General features: G+C 44.2%; 1 protein-coding gene across 1 annotated transcript in view; it reads right to left on the reverse strand.

Annotated features, from left to right (window-relative positions):
• RADIL (Rap associating with DIL domain) overlaps positions 1 to 15,777 on the reverse strand; it is a 444,288-nt gene that overhangs the window by 106,405 nt on the left and 322,106 nt on the right. The window contains exon 5 of the mRNA XM_078665013.1: positions 5,562 to 5,599. Within this exon, the coding sequence (XP_078521139.1) occupies positions 5,562 to 5,599 (38 nt within the window). The remainder of the gene's footprint in view (positions 1 to 5,561; positions 5,600 to 15,777) is intronic.

Here is a 15,777-nt window from a genome sequence, read left to right on the forward strand (position 1 = left end):
ACTGTTTCCAGTCGCTAACATCTTGGCACGCCCACTTTGCATGTCATTAGTGATAAATATCACTGACCTGCAAAGTGGGGCCCAAGATGGCCGCTATCTCCTACTAGCTGTCGCTAACTGGTGTTAGCGACAGCTAGGGAATAGGGAGATCATTTTATCTCCGCTTTCTTGGCTTTTAAAGCCAAAAAAGCGGAGATAAACCCCCTTGATAATATGCCCCGTTATTTCCTCCGCAAAGGGGAAACAAGCTGTAGCTTGGACCAGTATTCCTGAATCCATGAGTTATACACTTGTAATCACCAGATTTCGGTGAAAGGATAATTCTGGGGAACCCGTAATAAGTTCGCTGTGTGTCCCGCACGTCTGATCCCATTTTCTCTGCCACCAGCAGCTCTCTTTCATTATCACCCTCCTACCGTAAGGCACCTTCTCAGGCCTCGGAAAATCTACTTGCCCACTCACTATGGCGAGTCAGATTTTAAAAGGATAGGCTATTTTTAGGGCCTACTGGCCCGTTCTGGCAAGAGAGCTCGAGCTGGAAAAGAACAAGTGGTCTGTTCATTCAAAAAGTGAACGACCAATAAAGATGCCTTTAAATATTGTCTTCATCTTGGCACATTTGTTGTGTGTTCAAAGACAGAGGCCAAGTGTCAGCTTACTTTTCTTTTACATTGCTGCTGATTTTATCCTGGAGACCTGTGTTTACTTTTTTTCTCTGACTGCAAAGTTAGAAGATTTTGTGAAGTGAACTGTCTCAAGATCCTGCTGGGGTGCAGGGAGGGTGAAATGAAAGGCTGTAGGATATCTGTTTTTACACAACATTCAAATCCCTTTGTGTACACATATTTGAAAATACATCAGCAGATAGAAAAACAAATTTTTTTGTAATTCTGAAGTGTGATGGAATTAAAGATTTTAATAGGAATCGCCTCCCACTATCTATTATGGGACAAGTATCCCTGGTAAAAATGGTCCTACTGCTGTGATGCCTACACGTGTAGAAAATCCTTCTGTCGAATCCCCAATGTTACATTCATTACCCTGAACAGCCTTTTCGTCTCCCTGGTGTGGGACGGGAAACACAGTAGAGAGAAGCTGGACCTGTTAAAGCTGGATATTGACCAGGGAGGCCTTGGCCATCAAGAACTACGTCTTTTCTATCTCGCTGTACTCCTTCAGTACACGGCACAATAGTGCGCTGAGGGGCCAAACACGGAGAAGAAATTACTGGCGGACTAGAGCACAGAGACTGACCTACCGCAATATCTTATGATGGGCTCAAGGACTCCCCGGGATTGTCAATTTGTGGTTAGCAAGGTTGCCTGGGCGTGGGAGCGTGCGGTCACCCTTGCATACGGAGGGCCCCATAAGCCGGGTCACAATCCTTAACATGGCTTCATAGCATTCGTCATATACAGATGGTGATGGATATGCCTGGATGGTTGATGGTGACTGTGTAATAGCAGGTGACATATATACTAAAATGGAACCTTTCTATCTTTTGAGGATGCGAGAATAAGTTACCAAATCCCAGAGGGTCACGTCCTGCATTTATGCTAAATATACGTGCACTACACGTGAAATATGTACCACATTTCCTGAGGAGCCGGAGAAGTCCCATACACTGATGACAATCTTGGACCCAGGCTCCTTTAAGGGATTGATTTCTCGATTGTATAAAGCCTTGAAGGCAGACCGTAGTGTAGATGTATATAAGGTCCAGAAAAGGTGGTAAGAAGAAGAGAGCTTTCGCACAGGTACAGGAAGTGGCCAGCAATGGCGATTTAAACTCACCCAATTTTATTATCTGCGCCGCACCTACCTGACCCCCCTCCGATTATAATGATATGACCTGGCGCACACCTCAACATGCCCCTGATGTGGAATGGCCCAGCTCATTTTGTACATATGACTGTCCTCATCTCCGCCCTACGGCATGGAGATGCTGGAAATATTGCGGAATGCGACGAGATTCCCAGTCGAGATGTCGATTAAGTATCGTCTTTCGGGTGTATTACCATCCCCGAAACCAGACCTGCATGCATTACAGATTTACCTCTCAAGGGTTGCTGTTGGCTAGGCGTCTAATTGCTATACATTGGGCGCAGTCTGCGACCCCCCGTTCGACTAAATGAAAGGCAGATACGTATGAATGGGGTGGTTGCAGAGGAACACAGCCTGCGCATTGTTTGCACTGATGAAAATGCAGACCAAGACTTGGCAATGTGGGGTATTATGCTAGAGAGACTGCAGGCGACTGATCACCCGAGTGGGGATACACCGGACTCACCCCAGACAATTTTTGCTGTGTTTTTGTGCTATGTTCCTATGCTTCGGTACTTTACGTCTTTTCTTGAGTATTCTTAAACTTATCCCATACTTGTTCTTTCTCCCAAACTACTGTATTTATAATTTGTCATGTAATTCTTTTTGTATAATCAACTTTTTCATTGTAAAGCGCTCTGATATCCGCAAGGATCTTGTTCGCGCTCTATAAATCCTTCAAAATAAATAAATAAATAAACAGTGGATGCGACTGTCAGAAACTCCTCCGCTGTCTGATTTTGACCATGGTTAGTAGACGATTAGATTGAGTGGAGGGGCGAGGGGGACGGACGGACCTGGGGAGCAGAACTCTATACCCCGGTTGAATCTCCCTTATATGGGCTCTTGGGGGCGTGTGGGGGGGGGGGGGGGGGCGCAACTAGGGTACCTGTATATCCAATATCTATTCACATTAGCTAGGCTGGCTCCCTGTTGCATTGTACCAGAAAACTTAATAGAGATCCTCGCAGCCTTACCCCCCCCCCCTGTCCAGAACTAACAGGATCACACCTGAGGGGCGAACCAGGGGTGGGACAGCTGCTAATATATGTACGATGGGCCTGTCTGAATGTTAAAAAATAAAGAAAATACTATTGTGCGGTACCCCTACTGCCGAAAGTTTTGTATTTCACTGTTTATGTTTAAAAATAGATAAAGAACCATGAGACAACGCAATACGACTGAAATATGGCATTATTACCCTGGATGGTACCTACGGACTAATGCTTGGTGGCTCAGGGGCATGTTTATTTATAGTATATTGATTAAACAGATGTAAGGTGTACTATACTTGACATATTGCCCTGACTTGTTATACATGTAACAACCATGTACAGTCCGTGGGGAGGGACGATATGTACCGCAATGTTATTACTCGCCCGAGCCAGGGCCCAAGTTATATGCTGTATATGTATAAGCGTAAATGCTCTGTATATCAAATGCTAATAAAAAAATGGTTAAAAAATAAAAATACAATTTAAAAAAGAAAGATTTTAATAGGATTTAAAAAAACAGAACACTTTACTTGGTGATGTGCAGATGATATTTCCTGATACCAGTTTTGTACACGTGATCGTTTGTACGTGATATACTTTTATCATTAAAAAATGCATGTCTGTGGGAAATGTTGTGGCCATTGCAATGGAAAATGTACTGTCTGTAAATTACAGTACACTACCACATCATGCTTTAGCCATATATTTATTAAACTTGAGAGTTTTTAAACATGAACTTAGGAACATACACGCCCCCCACCCCGATATCAATATTTGCGAACTAAGCAGCAAGTTGGGAATCATGTGTACCCTATATGTGGGATAGATTCCGATTATACATGGAGCAAACGTTTAGCCTATTATATCAAACAAGAGTTTTTTGTACAGCAGACATGCTGAACCCACATATTTGAAGGTGTTCTCGTGTGTTGATGATAGAGATAAAGCAGACTGTGAAATAAAACATTTGCCTAGGACCACACTATTCAAGACTAATTTATGGGTCAAGTGCATTATATTTAGGGCAAGTAGATTACTAAAGTCACTAGACCGCAGATCTGATAATGGTTTTATGATTTTTTAAGGCATGCTTCTTTCCATTCACATATGATCCTTCTAACCTCCTTTGGTCACTCCTTCATCCACGTATATGGCTTTAAGACAATCAAGATAAGTTATCATTTCATTGCCATATTTCTACTTTGCCCCTCCACCCGCAATACCATCTTTACTGCAGTCCGACTCCCAAGCCTTATCTTGGCCTTACGGAGAAGTGTGGCTCACTGGTTAGAGGAGGCAGACCTGGAAGCAGAGGTCAGCCCGGGACCAGGGTTCAATTCCCGGCTCGGCGGGGTCTTGAGTCCTAAAATGTCCATGGACTCGACAATTCTCGCTCCGGTGCCTACTCGATTCACGGGTTCACACTCTGCGACTCTTGGCAATAGCTTGCTTAATCTCCACAACGGCCCCTCGCGGCGGGATGCCTGGCTTTCACCTTGCGGATACCCTGCCGGGGTTATCTCACATGGGAATACCAGGACGGGTTCCCTAAGCAAGCGCTTAGAAACCGCTCGGTGATTTGCGCTATATAAATTCCTGTACATTTACATTTACATTATCTTATACCCTGTGCTCTCCCTTACAGTTTTGTCGGATTTTAGGGCCAGATGCAGGTAATCTCAATGTACCTACTCTTAAATACCGAATCATACCGATTCGGTATTTAAGAGTAGGTAAATGGGATGTAGGTAATTTCTCTTTTTAAATTACCGAATCGGTAAATACCGATTCGGTAATTGGGGGAAACATTGAAGGGTGGCAGGGTGTCACTTTGACACCCTGTTGCACCCCTCAATCGTGTATGGGTGCACATGTTGCAGACATACATGTCCTAAGGGCATGTATGTCTGAAACATGGCAGCATTTGAAAAGCAAAAAAAATGCTTTTTCAAGGCTTTTCTTTATTTACCACCAACTTCTAGTTGGTGGTAAATAACGAATTCTTAAAGCCCTGTAGCACTGATTACAGTGCTACCTACATCTCATAATACAGATTCGGTAATTTTACAGAATCGGATAGTTTTACCGAATCTGTAAAATTACCGAATCTGTATTTTAGGTGGCCCTACAGCTCATTATCCAAATACCAGTCGGCAACGGACGAAAATCGGAATTTTTGGCAGTTACAGACCGGTATTTGGATACCTACATCTGGCCCTTAGTTCTTTGTGGCAGCCTGAGGGCTGCATAGCAGCTACACGGGTAGTCAATATAAAATTTGTATCTCTTCTTCACGCTTACTTCTGCCCTATATCATCTTTTCATGTGTTCTGTATGTCTCTCCCACTTACTTCTTGTTACCCTTGTGCAACTTGAAGGGTGCTTACACACTACAAAAAAGGATGATATAACATTAAGTTCCCACCCACCCTCTTCCCTGTCTTACTTTTCGATGCCAAGTCCTGTCCTTGTCTTGTCACTTCCAATTCTTCTTTTTTTGCACTTCCCTGTTCTTGAAGCTGCCTTGCCACAGCACAAACAGTGCATAGGCAACCAACAATACAGCATCATGTTGCCTCCCCCCTTCCTTCTACACAACCTTCCATCGTTCTTGTCCCCCATCATCTTGCTTCTTCTGCAGAACAAGTGTAACACATGCAGCCAACATGATAAAGCAAGGCTGGTTGGAAACTGCATGGGATTTTGTGTTTCTAACATAGGATGCCAAAGAGATGAACTTACTGCTGCGATTGTTTATCCGCCAACTCTTTCGTCTTTTCCTAGGGACAAAATAAAACAGAATGAATGTAAGCAAGAGAAGTATGCATGAGTAAATCCGTAAAAAGAGCGGCAGCAACAGTCCTGGAAGAACACAGAAAGTAAGAAAAGGGAGGAGAGTGAGGGGCGAGGAGGGTAGGGCTAGAAATTTAATATATGAACATAAAAAAGAAGGGCACAGGCAAAGAGTAATAGTGAGAAAACAATAGGTTTCAGCATTTGTATAGTAGAAATGATTTCTCAAGCTGCACCGACACACTGAGCAGGTAGAAGCGCAAGCTTCTCACTATGTAGAAAGGGATAGAACAGCAGCTGCAGAACAAGTGTCTCTTTCACACACATAAAAGAAACAGTACTAAATGCTTGCAGCACATATGTACAAGTTATCAGGCACATGTGCACAACTGCTATGCACTCGCCAGCAGGCGATGTTCTTTAAAAAATTGATAGATCTGATCTTACTGCAATAAGGGCGGGGTCAGTGAGCGTGGGTGCAGGTTCAAAGGTATGATTGACAAGCATTTGCAATGCAATAGGTCTTGCATTAATTAAGTTTGAGCTATTGGCATTGCTAAATATTGCAACACCAATTGCAACAAAAGTCTATAAATTGTAGGCCAAAAAAATGTGTATTTATTTTTGGTAGCAATGGTGGCATGCTGCGCTTTAGATGAATATGTTTAAAAGTAAAGTGTGCCATATTGCGATTGCTACAATAGTTAATTGTGGATGTGTTAACAATTGATGTGTGCACTGATGGCTGGTGGTGTGTGTGCCTGTAGAAATTGTGCACTGATGGCTGGTGGTGTGTGTGCCTGGTGGAAGTGTGCACTGCGGGCTGGTGTTGTGTGTGCCTGGTGGAAGCGTACACTGACGGCTGGTGGTGTATGTGTCTGGTGAAAGCGTGCACTGACGGCTGGTGGTGTGTGCCTGGTGAAAGTGTGCACTGACGGCTGGTGGTGTGTGTGCCTGGTGAAAGTGTGCACTGACGGCTGGTGGAGTGTGTGTGCCTGGTGAAAGCGTGCACTGACGTTTGGTGGTGTGTGCCTGGTGGAAGCATGCACTGAGAGCTGGTGGTGTTTGTACCCGGTGAAAGCGTGCACTTATGACTGATGGTGTCTGTGCCTGGTGAAAGTGGTCACTGATGGTGTGGTTGTGTGTGTGTGGTTGTGTGTGTGTGTGGTTGTGTGTGTGTTGTATGTGTGGTTGTATGTGTAGTTGTATGTGTGGTTGTGTGTGGTTGTGTGTGTGGTTGCGTGTATTTGTGGTTGTGTGTGTGTGTGGTTGTGTGTGTGTGTGTTTGTGTGTGTGTGTGTTTGTGTGTGTGTGTGGTTGTGTGTGTGGTTGTGGTTGTGTGTGTGGTTGTGTGTGTGGTAAAGATCTTAAGCTAAAGTGGGTGCCCCCCGCTCATTTCGGAACAAAAATATTTCATTGTGGAGATATGTTTTATGAACATTTTGCTCTATCAGTAGTTTTCCCGCAGATGGAAATTGTTCTTGAATTTATTAGAAAGGGGAATTTCGATTGATAAAAAATATAAACATAGATGAGAGCAGGGCGTTACGGTTAGATCAGATCGACTTCGTGGGACTGAATTCACAAGAACCAGAGGATGTAAGGAGGTAGAGGCTTTAAATGCTCGCACAGTCCGTCCTAGCAAACACATTCTGCTCACAGTGGATTCAGAAAAGGCGTGTGAACACAATGAATTAAAAAAAAAACTAAGTAAGCACAAAAGAAAGTAGATAAACCCTTCTGCTGAAGCTGCAGTTCAGTTTACTTGCTCACAAGGGGAAGTGTTAAAAAGGGGCGATTATCTATAATGAGGACTGGAAGTTAGAACGGGGAGTGTGAATGAAGGGGGGAGTACAAAAGTTAAAAAATAAAAACATGCAGTCACAAGTCGGTAGCAAACACACAACTCTTTTATCTGTATTTAGCAAAACTCTTGTTGCAACATCTGACGTATTCAAGTTTTAGCTTTTGCATTGTAAAAAGCAGGAATAAATGTATTTTAACGGTGGGAGTAGGGAGGGAACATCTTTAGAAGTGGCAGAGGTTTCGGAGTGGCGGGTTTTTGACAGGGAAAAGTACATTTTAGTACATAAACAACAAACAGTTACAAATGCATGCCACATCAAATTTTAGAAGCGGAAGTGTACACGTGCAGAGTGACACAAATGTGAGTGTTCCTGCCAGCAAGAAGAGCAGACTGTGGTAAAGATCATATCTTGTAAGTTTGGCTCCTTGGTAGAAAGTCCTTTCCTTTTTCATTGATTTGTGGGACCCAAGAGCTACTGGTTGTCTAGCAATTGGATAAGCGTATCTATCATTTGTTAATAACAGGTGTTTTGGGGTGTGGTGATAGCCAGCTGTTGGCTTATTTGGCGTGTTATGGATACATTTGAGGAATTCTGTATAATTTGGCCTAGTGTACATTAGTGTGTATCTGAAGTAGTGCTGTGAGCTACTCCTTTAGTGTTAGTGTGTTCAGGCCCATCTGTTGGCCAACTTCTAGGATCCGCCGCATTTGTCCTCTTGTCTCCTTTATGCGCAGGTAGATTGCCCATGGATTGCCTGCACCCTTGACTCTCTTGCAAGCACTCTGGCCTGTACTGATGTTTCTCGGTGTACCATGATTCTTCTTCTGGATGTTTGCGTTCTTCTCGTCTGTGGTCCCTGACACCTAGTTTAACGTACTAGAATAAACACTCCGCTCCTTGTGGCCATAGTTATATTTTGCAAATATATATCAGAGCGACAGGTCGTCATAAGCTTTATGATCCTCTTGAGACTGTGTGATCTTAAATGTGGCCTTCCAATGGGCTACTTGAGCTGGGGCAAGTGATTATCACATAGATAGGAGTCTAAGGAAGACTGAGAAACACACACCGAAAGGATTTTAGAGGTTGAGCCTGAAGCAAAGAAGAATCAAAGAAAAAGGTGAGCTTCGAAAATAGCGGAGTGAAAGACTTTCTGTGTTTTACGGAGTAGAAAACACAAACCGAAATGTATAATCATTTACGTTACTTTCACAGAAATATGCTAATGTGAAATGTAAAATATACTTACTACCCCCATAATAAAAATGTTAAAATGGCTTTATTTTTCAGTTTGCAGTTAAGAAAAAAATAACTATTCATTTAATCGTGGGAACGACTAAGTCCTTGACTGAAACCCACTGAATTTATGTTGCACAGTGTACCAGTGACCCCAGACCTCGTTTGAGTGGCAAGTGTTTTGAGTAGTATCTGTAATGAAGACGTAGGAGTCGGCAGTGCAGAATCCAGCTGAGGAGGGAAACGTACCGAAAGCAGTGGCAAAGTCAGAGGAGGGAAAAGACCAGAGAAGGGAGGGAAGTGGAAGGGGCGGAGGGCAGCATCTCTGTAACAACTGAAGAATGGGCTGGGCAGAGAGAGGCTGAAACAGGTGGAGCAGAAGGTATATGTGCGACTGCTCGCAGAGACGGTGGAGAGGCCCTGTGAGTTTGTGGACCAACCTGGGTGACAGCGAGGAACCATCGTTAACAGTGCCCTCTTCATGTTTTAAAATTCAAAAACGAAGGATTACTGTTCTAAGCAGTCAGAGGTACGTGATTGTAGTGAAGTGCATTATTTCCTGTAAGGCCATAGTCTGCTGGTGTCATGTTAACACTGGAGTGACAGCCACAAGGGAGTAAAAGTACCGAATCTGCCCGACACTGGGCGCAGAGATGTTCCTAGTGAGAGTTGTAAATGTTTTTTGGTGTGTTTTTTAGACCTATTAGGGAATTCTGTGGCTCGCCTTGTGCCACTGCTTCCAAAATACCCCTGTATGCGCTTTTGTTAAACAATGACATTTTGAAGCACAGAGCTACTTAAGAGAGAGCCACTGCTATTGGTGTGCAGTTTTCACTCAGGCCCGGGCGGCAAGGCCGCCGTTGCCATCCTCAGGCCCAGTTGTCTTCTAGTATTTGACTATGTTTTTAAAAAGTTTTCATCGGCTCCATTGCTTTCCTGCTCTCTGTATCTTAGTGGCAGTTGAAGAGTGGAAGGTGGGTTCCCATGATTACACACGCAGCTGATGCACCACATTCCTTACTCAAATTAAACAAAAGCGCTTGAGCAGTGGCTCCAATTCTTCACTTGTTCAGCACTGACCGCGAGAGACTCCTCTGGTTAGTTTGTGTCTGGGTGCAGGAGGCACCCCACTTGCGTTGAGGTTGTCCCCGTGGAGTGGCACAGCTTGCTGGTATCGGTCGGTGAGGGGAAACTCTCATTCGTTGCATGCCTGTAGTCATGAAGATTCACACCTCTTGTTGACCGTATGTGTTAGAGAAAGAGAAAACAAACAGGAAGTGGGATAAGGGAGGGGGTGGCAAATGGTGAGCACTTTCGCGGCCGCTTTCATGTTCTCAGTGGCCACGCGGCTCACTGAGAACATCAAAGCGGCCGTGAAAGTGCTCCCAAAGGCTGCAGGCTGACAAATGGTGCGCGCGCCCGGCGCACATGCACTGTACCTCATCCGCCTGCAGCCTTTGGGAGCACTTTTGAAAGCCCCTTACTTAACTCTCGCAGAGCAACGCATGCGCGTTGGCTCAGCAAGACCTAAAAAGAACAAAATATTATGTAACTAGTTGTTGATCTATAACTCTTAGGTAACTTCATACAAAATAACGCACACACCTCAAATTAATAATACATGCAAGTTAAAGTAATCAGTGGCAAATGCACTACTTTATGTTATGAAACCTCTGTTGGTTAATGGATCCTGGTTGGAGCTGTAGGGCAATAGTGGCTTGTATATTTTAATGCTATGAGGTCCCAGAAAGTGTCAGAAAGCACTGTGAATATGTATGTCAATATTACAATATTTGCTTACAGTGAACACAGTATAAGATAAGCTGCTACAAAAGATTCTCTTTGCAGATAAAACGTGCTTTCAAAAGCTAGATATTAATGATATGCAATCAGACTGTACCAAGTGCCTAAGTGTCCATTGAAAGCACACACTCCAGACCTTAGCTAACACCCTTACAATACCTCTGAAAAATAATACATCTTTGTCAAACGAACCTGCAAATGACTCTGTCAATTAAAGCCAATACTGGTTCCAAGCAGCTTTTACATTTGCAGATTAACCAAATGCAAACATTTACATTTCTTTCAGACAGAAGGCACCGCAGCAAGAAAGTTTGTTTCTTGTTTAGCTCTGGTCTCTAAGGACTCACAGCACCAGAGATTCCCTCCCTCCCGTTGAAGCCAAGGCATCTCAGTTGTCGTAATCGACCGTCCTGACAAGGATGTGTGTTTAACACACACACCGATCCCGCCCACTTCATCCTCTGCAGCACACCCAATGCAGCCCAGATCACAACAGTGCTAACTTCTTCATGCAGAGAAGGTGTACACCACAGTCGGTGCAGTGAACTCAGGGCACCCAGAAGTCAGCCTCAACGCAGACCACAGCAACAACACATGCTTACCTCACACACATTTAACAAGCAGTAGTGCAACATCTTCTCATACACACAATGGGAATAGTGTACTGAGCTCCACCGACACACCGGACATAGAGCAGATACAGCACAGAGCCTCTCTCCGTCCAGGACACAATGGGCATGAAGATGTGTCAGCATTACACACACTCCTCGCACACACAGCCAGGACTGCAGCAGTACACACTTCCAAGCACAAGTAGGACATGTACAGTACAAGCAGCAGAGACAAGGCAAGGTTCCTTTATACACATACCAGGCACACATAAGACATAAACCTTCTATTTCCACATTGAGTAGGCGGATTAAACAGACAATCCTTCTGGCGTATGAGTAGCAGGGGCTGTGGCATCAGCCGGGATTCAGGGGAGATCTACCCGTAGTATTTCTGTCTCCTGCGCTTCTTTCGGTAGAAGACATTTGTAGGGCTACTACATGGGCTTCTCCTCACATGTTCATGGACCACTACGGGTGGTGTTGGGAGGTTCAGCTGCTGGGGATTTTGCTGCAGCTCTTCTAACTGCTGGCACTGGCGGTGATTGACTGTCACTCTCATGTTGTGCTGTTGTTGTTTCCTCTGTTTGTTGTTTTGGTTAAAGTATATTTGTTGCTCGCATTTTCGTTTCTGGTGTTTATATTGTCTGGTGACCATGAAGCTGCATTGGCTTTGGTATATACTCACTACATCAGTATTGTGGCAAGAAAGACTTACGAACAGGTAATGCCTGGTTACTCATCGGTAATCTTCATTACTCCAAGTGAAATCTTCCTCGCCACACAGGTTCCCATCCCTTCCTTCCCTGTTTGGTTATTGGCTTCATGTTTTTGGTACTGAGGCTTGGTAGTTGAACAGGAAGCGGGTGGGTTGTGCCTCTTCTTATAGTAGGTATGGGGTGAAGGAGGTCGGCCATGTTAGGGAGGAATGGGAAGCCTAGAGCACGAATTTACTTGGAGGATTCTGTGGAGACGCTGAAGCTCAATACGTCAGTAATGTGGCAAGGAAGACTACACTTGGAGTAATGAAAACTACTGCTAAGTATCCGGGGCATGATACAGAATAAGAAAAACAGTGCAAGGTTCCCAAACTAGTTAAAGCACAGGGAGGAATGTAAACTTTCATCATACACAATGAACAGGTGCAGCACTCCAAGCAGTGTGTAACTGCCTCTTGAGCAGCAGCAGGGCAAGCGTCACCCTGTCTCAGTCTTTCTCACAAACATGAGCAACACACGGAGACTGCCGAAGTAGATTTCTCCATGCGACACGCAAGTAGGTTCATCATCCAGTCCTCCACTCCACCTCACCACACACACCAGGTACAGGATGGAATCAGAACTCAAAGATAACCTCCCACACTGACTGGGTGCAGAAGAGCAACCAGCAATACAAAGCTCACTCACACAGAACAAGTATAGTACAGTTGACCATTGTAACTACACACATGCACCATTTACATACAGCAAGGGCATCGGCACTGCACACTTCCCTCATACACAGAACAGATACAGCAAGAGCAGCAAAGCCTGGGTCTTCCTTACATACCTGTTGCATAGGAGGCAGTAGAAATGCAAGCTGCATACAAACACACAAAGTATGACAGCAGCCCAGCAAACTTCCCTTGCACCAAGAACAGGTAAAGCACAGGTCGATTCTTTCACATACAATAGGTTCAGAATGGGCAGCATTAGTGAAGACAAGGCCCTGTCGGCAGCAGTGCGTACTTACCACTCAGTATGAAAACATAAAGCATAGGTAAGTGTACCCAGCCACAAAATTGACACACACACACACACTCAAACACATTTACACATGCACACAAACACACCCGTAAATTCTAAACACACACACACATACACTGTCCTATGAAATGTTTGTGATATTACCAACACTTGCTGTAAGGAAAAGTTCTCTCACGTTTCACAGATTTACAGTAATCCATATTGACTTGGCAATTGTGAACATTTTCAAAGGGTAACTATGGCTGATACGACAGAGAAAGAAAGCGAGAGTGTGACTCAGAGAGGTAGAAACTGTATGACAGATGGAGAGTGCAAGTGACAAAAAATGAGAGGGCGGGTGAGAGAATAAGAGATAAGGGGAGATGTGCCTCTGAGGGGCACAGAAAAAGTGGTGCGCCCCAAGAGGGTGAGACACACAGACAAGAGAGAGAGACTGGAATAGAAGGAGAAGAGAAGCAAGGAGAAAGGGTGTGTGTATGTGTGGAATGATAGTCCATAGCTCCTACATTGGTCTGGTACTTTTTGACTTTTTTTCAACTTATTCATCTGGTTCTATTATTTTTTATGGTCTGGCTTGACAGACAATTATGTGAGCAACACTAGAGAGAGGTTTTGGCTCCACCCACACGTTGGAGCCAGGAGTACATGTTTTGATTGGACAGAAGTTGTGTGCTTCCTCGAAAAAGGGCTTACTGTCTACTGTCATTTTGCTTATTTATCCAACTGCCTGAGCTGAACTTTCAGGGGCACACACATGACATCAGAATGCCATTAACGTTTCTTAGATAATTAGACAATTTGTGTTATTTTTCTCAGGCAGCGGCACCAATGGGAGGGGGGGCAGTCATTAAAAACATGGATTGTTAGGTCTGGCTTGGCAGTGCAACTGTCACCTGACCTTTCAACCTACACCAACACTGCTCTACAGTTCTTGGCTTCCACACAAAGACATACCTATGCGATTTACTTGTTCTGCTTCATATTGCCATACAACTTTCCTTTAAAGCCAGACCTATTGGCATTGCTAATGCTTGTTTATCTGACCATGAGACCACATGGTGTCAACAGTAAGGTGCTACCATGCAGCTGGACGCTGTGTCAGGCCCCAAAGTGCTCCTCTGTTGAACATCAGGCAGTAACCTCTCTAGTAAATGATGAGACGCCTTCTAGTTGGTTGCAGTACTGTCTGGGATATTTGGGATTCAGACAGAGGGCATGAAAGGCATCTCATGACAATGAAAGTTTAACCAGTCTGACCCGTGGAATCCATTCCTGGATTGCACTGGAGGTGTTCCAGGGTTTTGATGACAACTACTTGCAGAACACAAAGGCTTTGCTAGTCGAGGGGAGTGAATCCAATGTGTGATCCCCACTGTTTTTCGATGGTGGCAATTGTAGACCAGGCATACAGATGACTGACATTTGCTGGCAGCTGATTCAAGTACAGATTCGCAAGTCGTTATATGTACCATTAGAATCCATGCATACCCGCATAATTGGGTCCTTAATGTGTATGTTGTGTGTGTAGAATTTTACACAAGTGCAAGAGGGAGACCACAGCATAATACATGGTGATCTATAGACAACACTATGAGAACAATTTACTTTAAGTTGTCTTCATGCATCTTACAGATGCAGCAATGTACATGCTGCTGTTCCCCCATACTCCGCATAGATGTCTGTGGGCTGGGGAATACACATATACAGCATACAGCATGCCAGCCAAAACATCTGACTTGCAGCAATCGCGTCCCCTCTGCGCTATGCTGGGTGACACCTAGGATCCAGAACACCTTGGCTCACAGAGTCCCATTTTGGTGAGTCCAGGTTACATGGACTGTCCAGATGATGTCAGCCTCTCTGCTGTCTACCTAAAAAGCCTAGGAAGAAAGTCAGAAAGGCATACCTTCTATGGATCGGAAGAGTCTAAATTTGAAAGAAAGCGGCCATCTTCCATGCCCCAAAGCATTATACATATTGGCCCATCCAACCAGTCTTTTTACTTGGTGTGGATTTGAAAGAATACTCTGCTGCCCTACACCTAGAAGCTCTGGTGAGAAACAGGACTTTGTATGTCACAGTTCTCCTTCAAGGCTAGGCACAAGTCTATGATTTTATAGAATGCACTTTTTCTGTGACCTGGAAGAAAGAGAAGAAACTGCACAATCTGGGGTGCAAATGGGCAGGGTCCTTGCCTGGAAGATCCAGAAGCAAGGTCTAAGTGACTGAAGGCGCGGAGGTAAGTTGCCAACAACAATAAAGACTCATGCCTAGCTGGCCAGAGCTGGGGCTTAGGCTCCTGGCTGACCAGATTCAGCAGACACTGGTATCATGTTTATAGACTGTACAACTCCAGAGATGTATGTGGGTTAAAGTTACGACTGGACCTTGACCCTACACCTTAATCTTCCATTTTTAAATGGTTATCTTATGGGTCCAATCCATTGGCTGACCTGTTACCATGTGCTGTAACTAAGTGAAATCATTAGCATGACAGGCCAAGGTACAGAAACAGAAGTGCTGCAGTTACAGTGCTAAGTCCAACTTGATGATTGGTAGTTCCTATTACGTGAACACCAGCGGTGAGATAAGATGAGATAGAAAATGGTGTCACCGCTAAACCCTGCCAGTGCCCATTAATCAAGACAAATGGATCCCTAGTATCGGTGTTAATGGGACACCAAGCTGCACTGTCTATGGGAATAAGTCCTTGAAACCCTAAAGTCACCACTGTGTACTTGGGAATTAACTACTAGAGCCCTAAAGGAATCACTTTTCTTTTTGTGATTTTTTAAAAAGATTTTCAGCACCCTGGTCACTGTTTTCATTAACAAGAAGGAGTGTCTGCTTACCAATAATCAATAATATTAATGGTTGTAGTCCTGAATATCGACACAACAATATCAGCAAACAATAAAACTGAGGTCAAAGTATTGACAACGTAAATATAATGACCCTATACTTT

The sequence above is a fragment of the Lissotriton helveticus genome, chromosome 10 (assembly GCF_964261635.1).
Source record: "Lissotriton helveticus chromosome 10, aLisHel1.1, whole genome shotgun sequence".
In the NCBI taxonomy this organism is placed as follows: domain Eukaryota; kingdom Metazoa; phylum Chordata; class Amphibia; order Caudata; family Salamandridae; genus Lissotriton; species Lissotriton helveticus.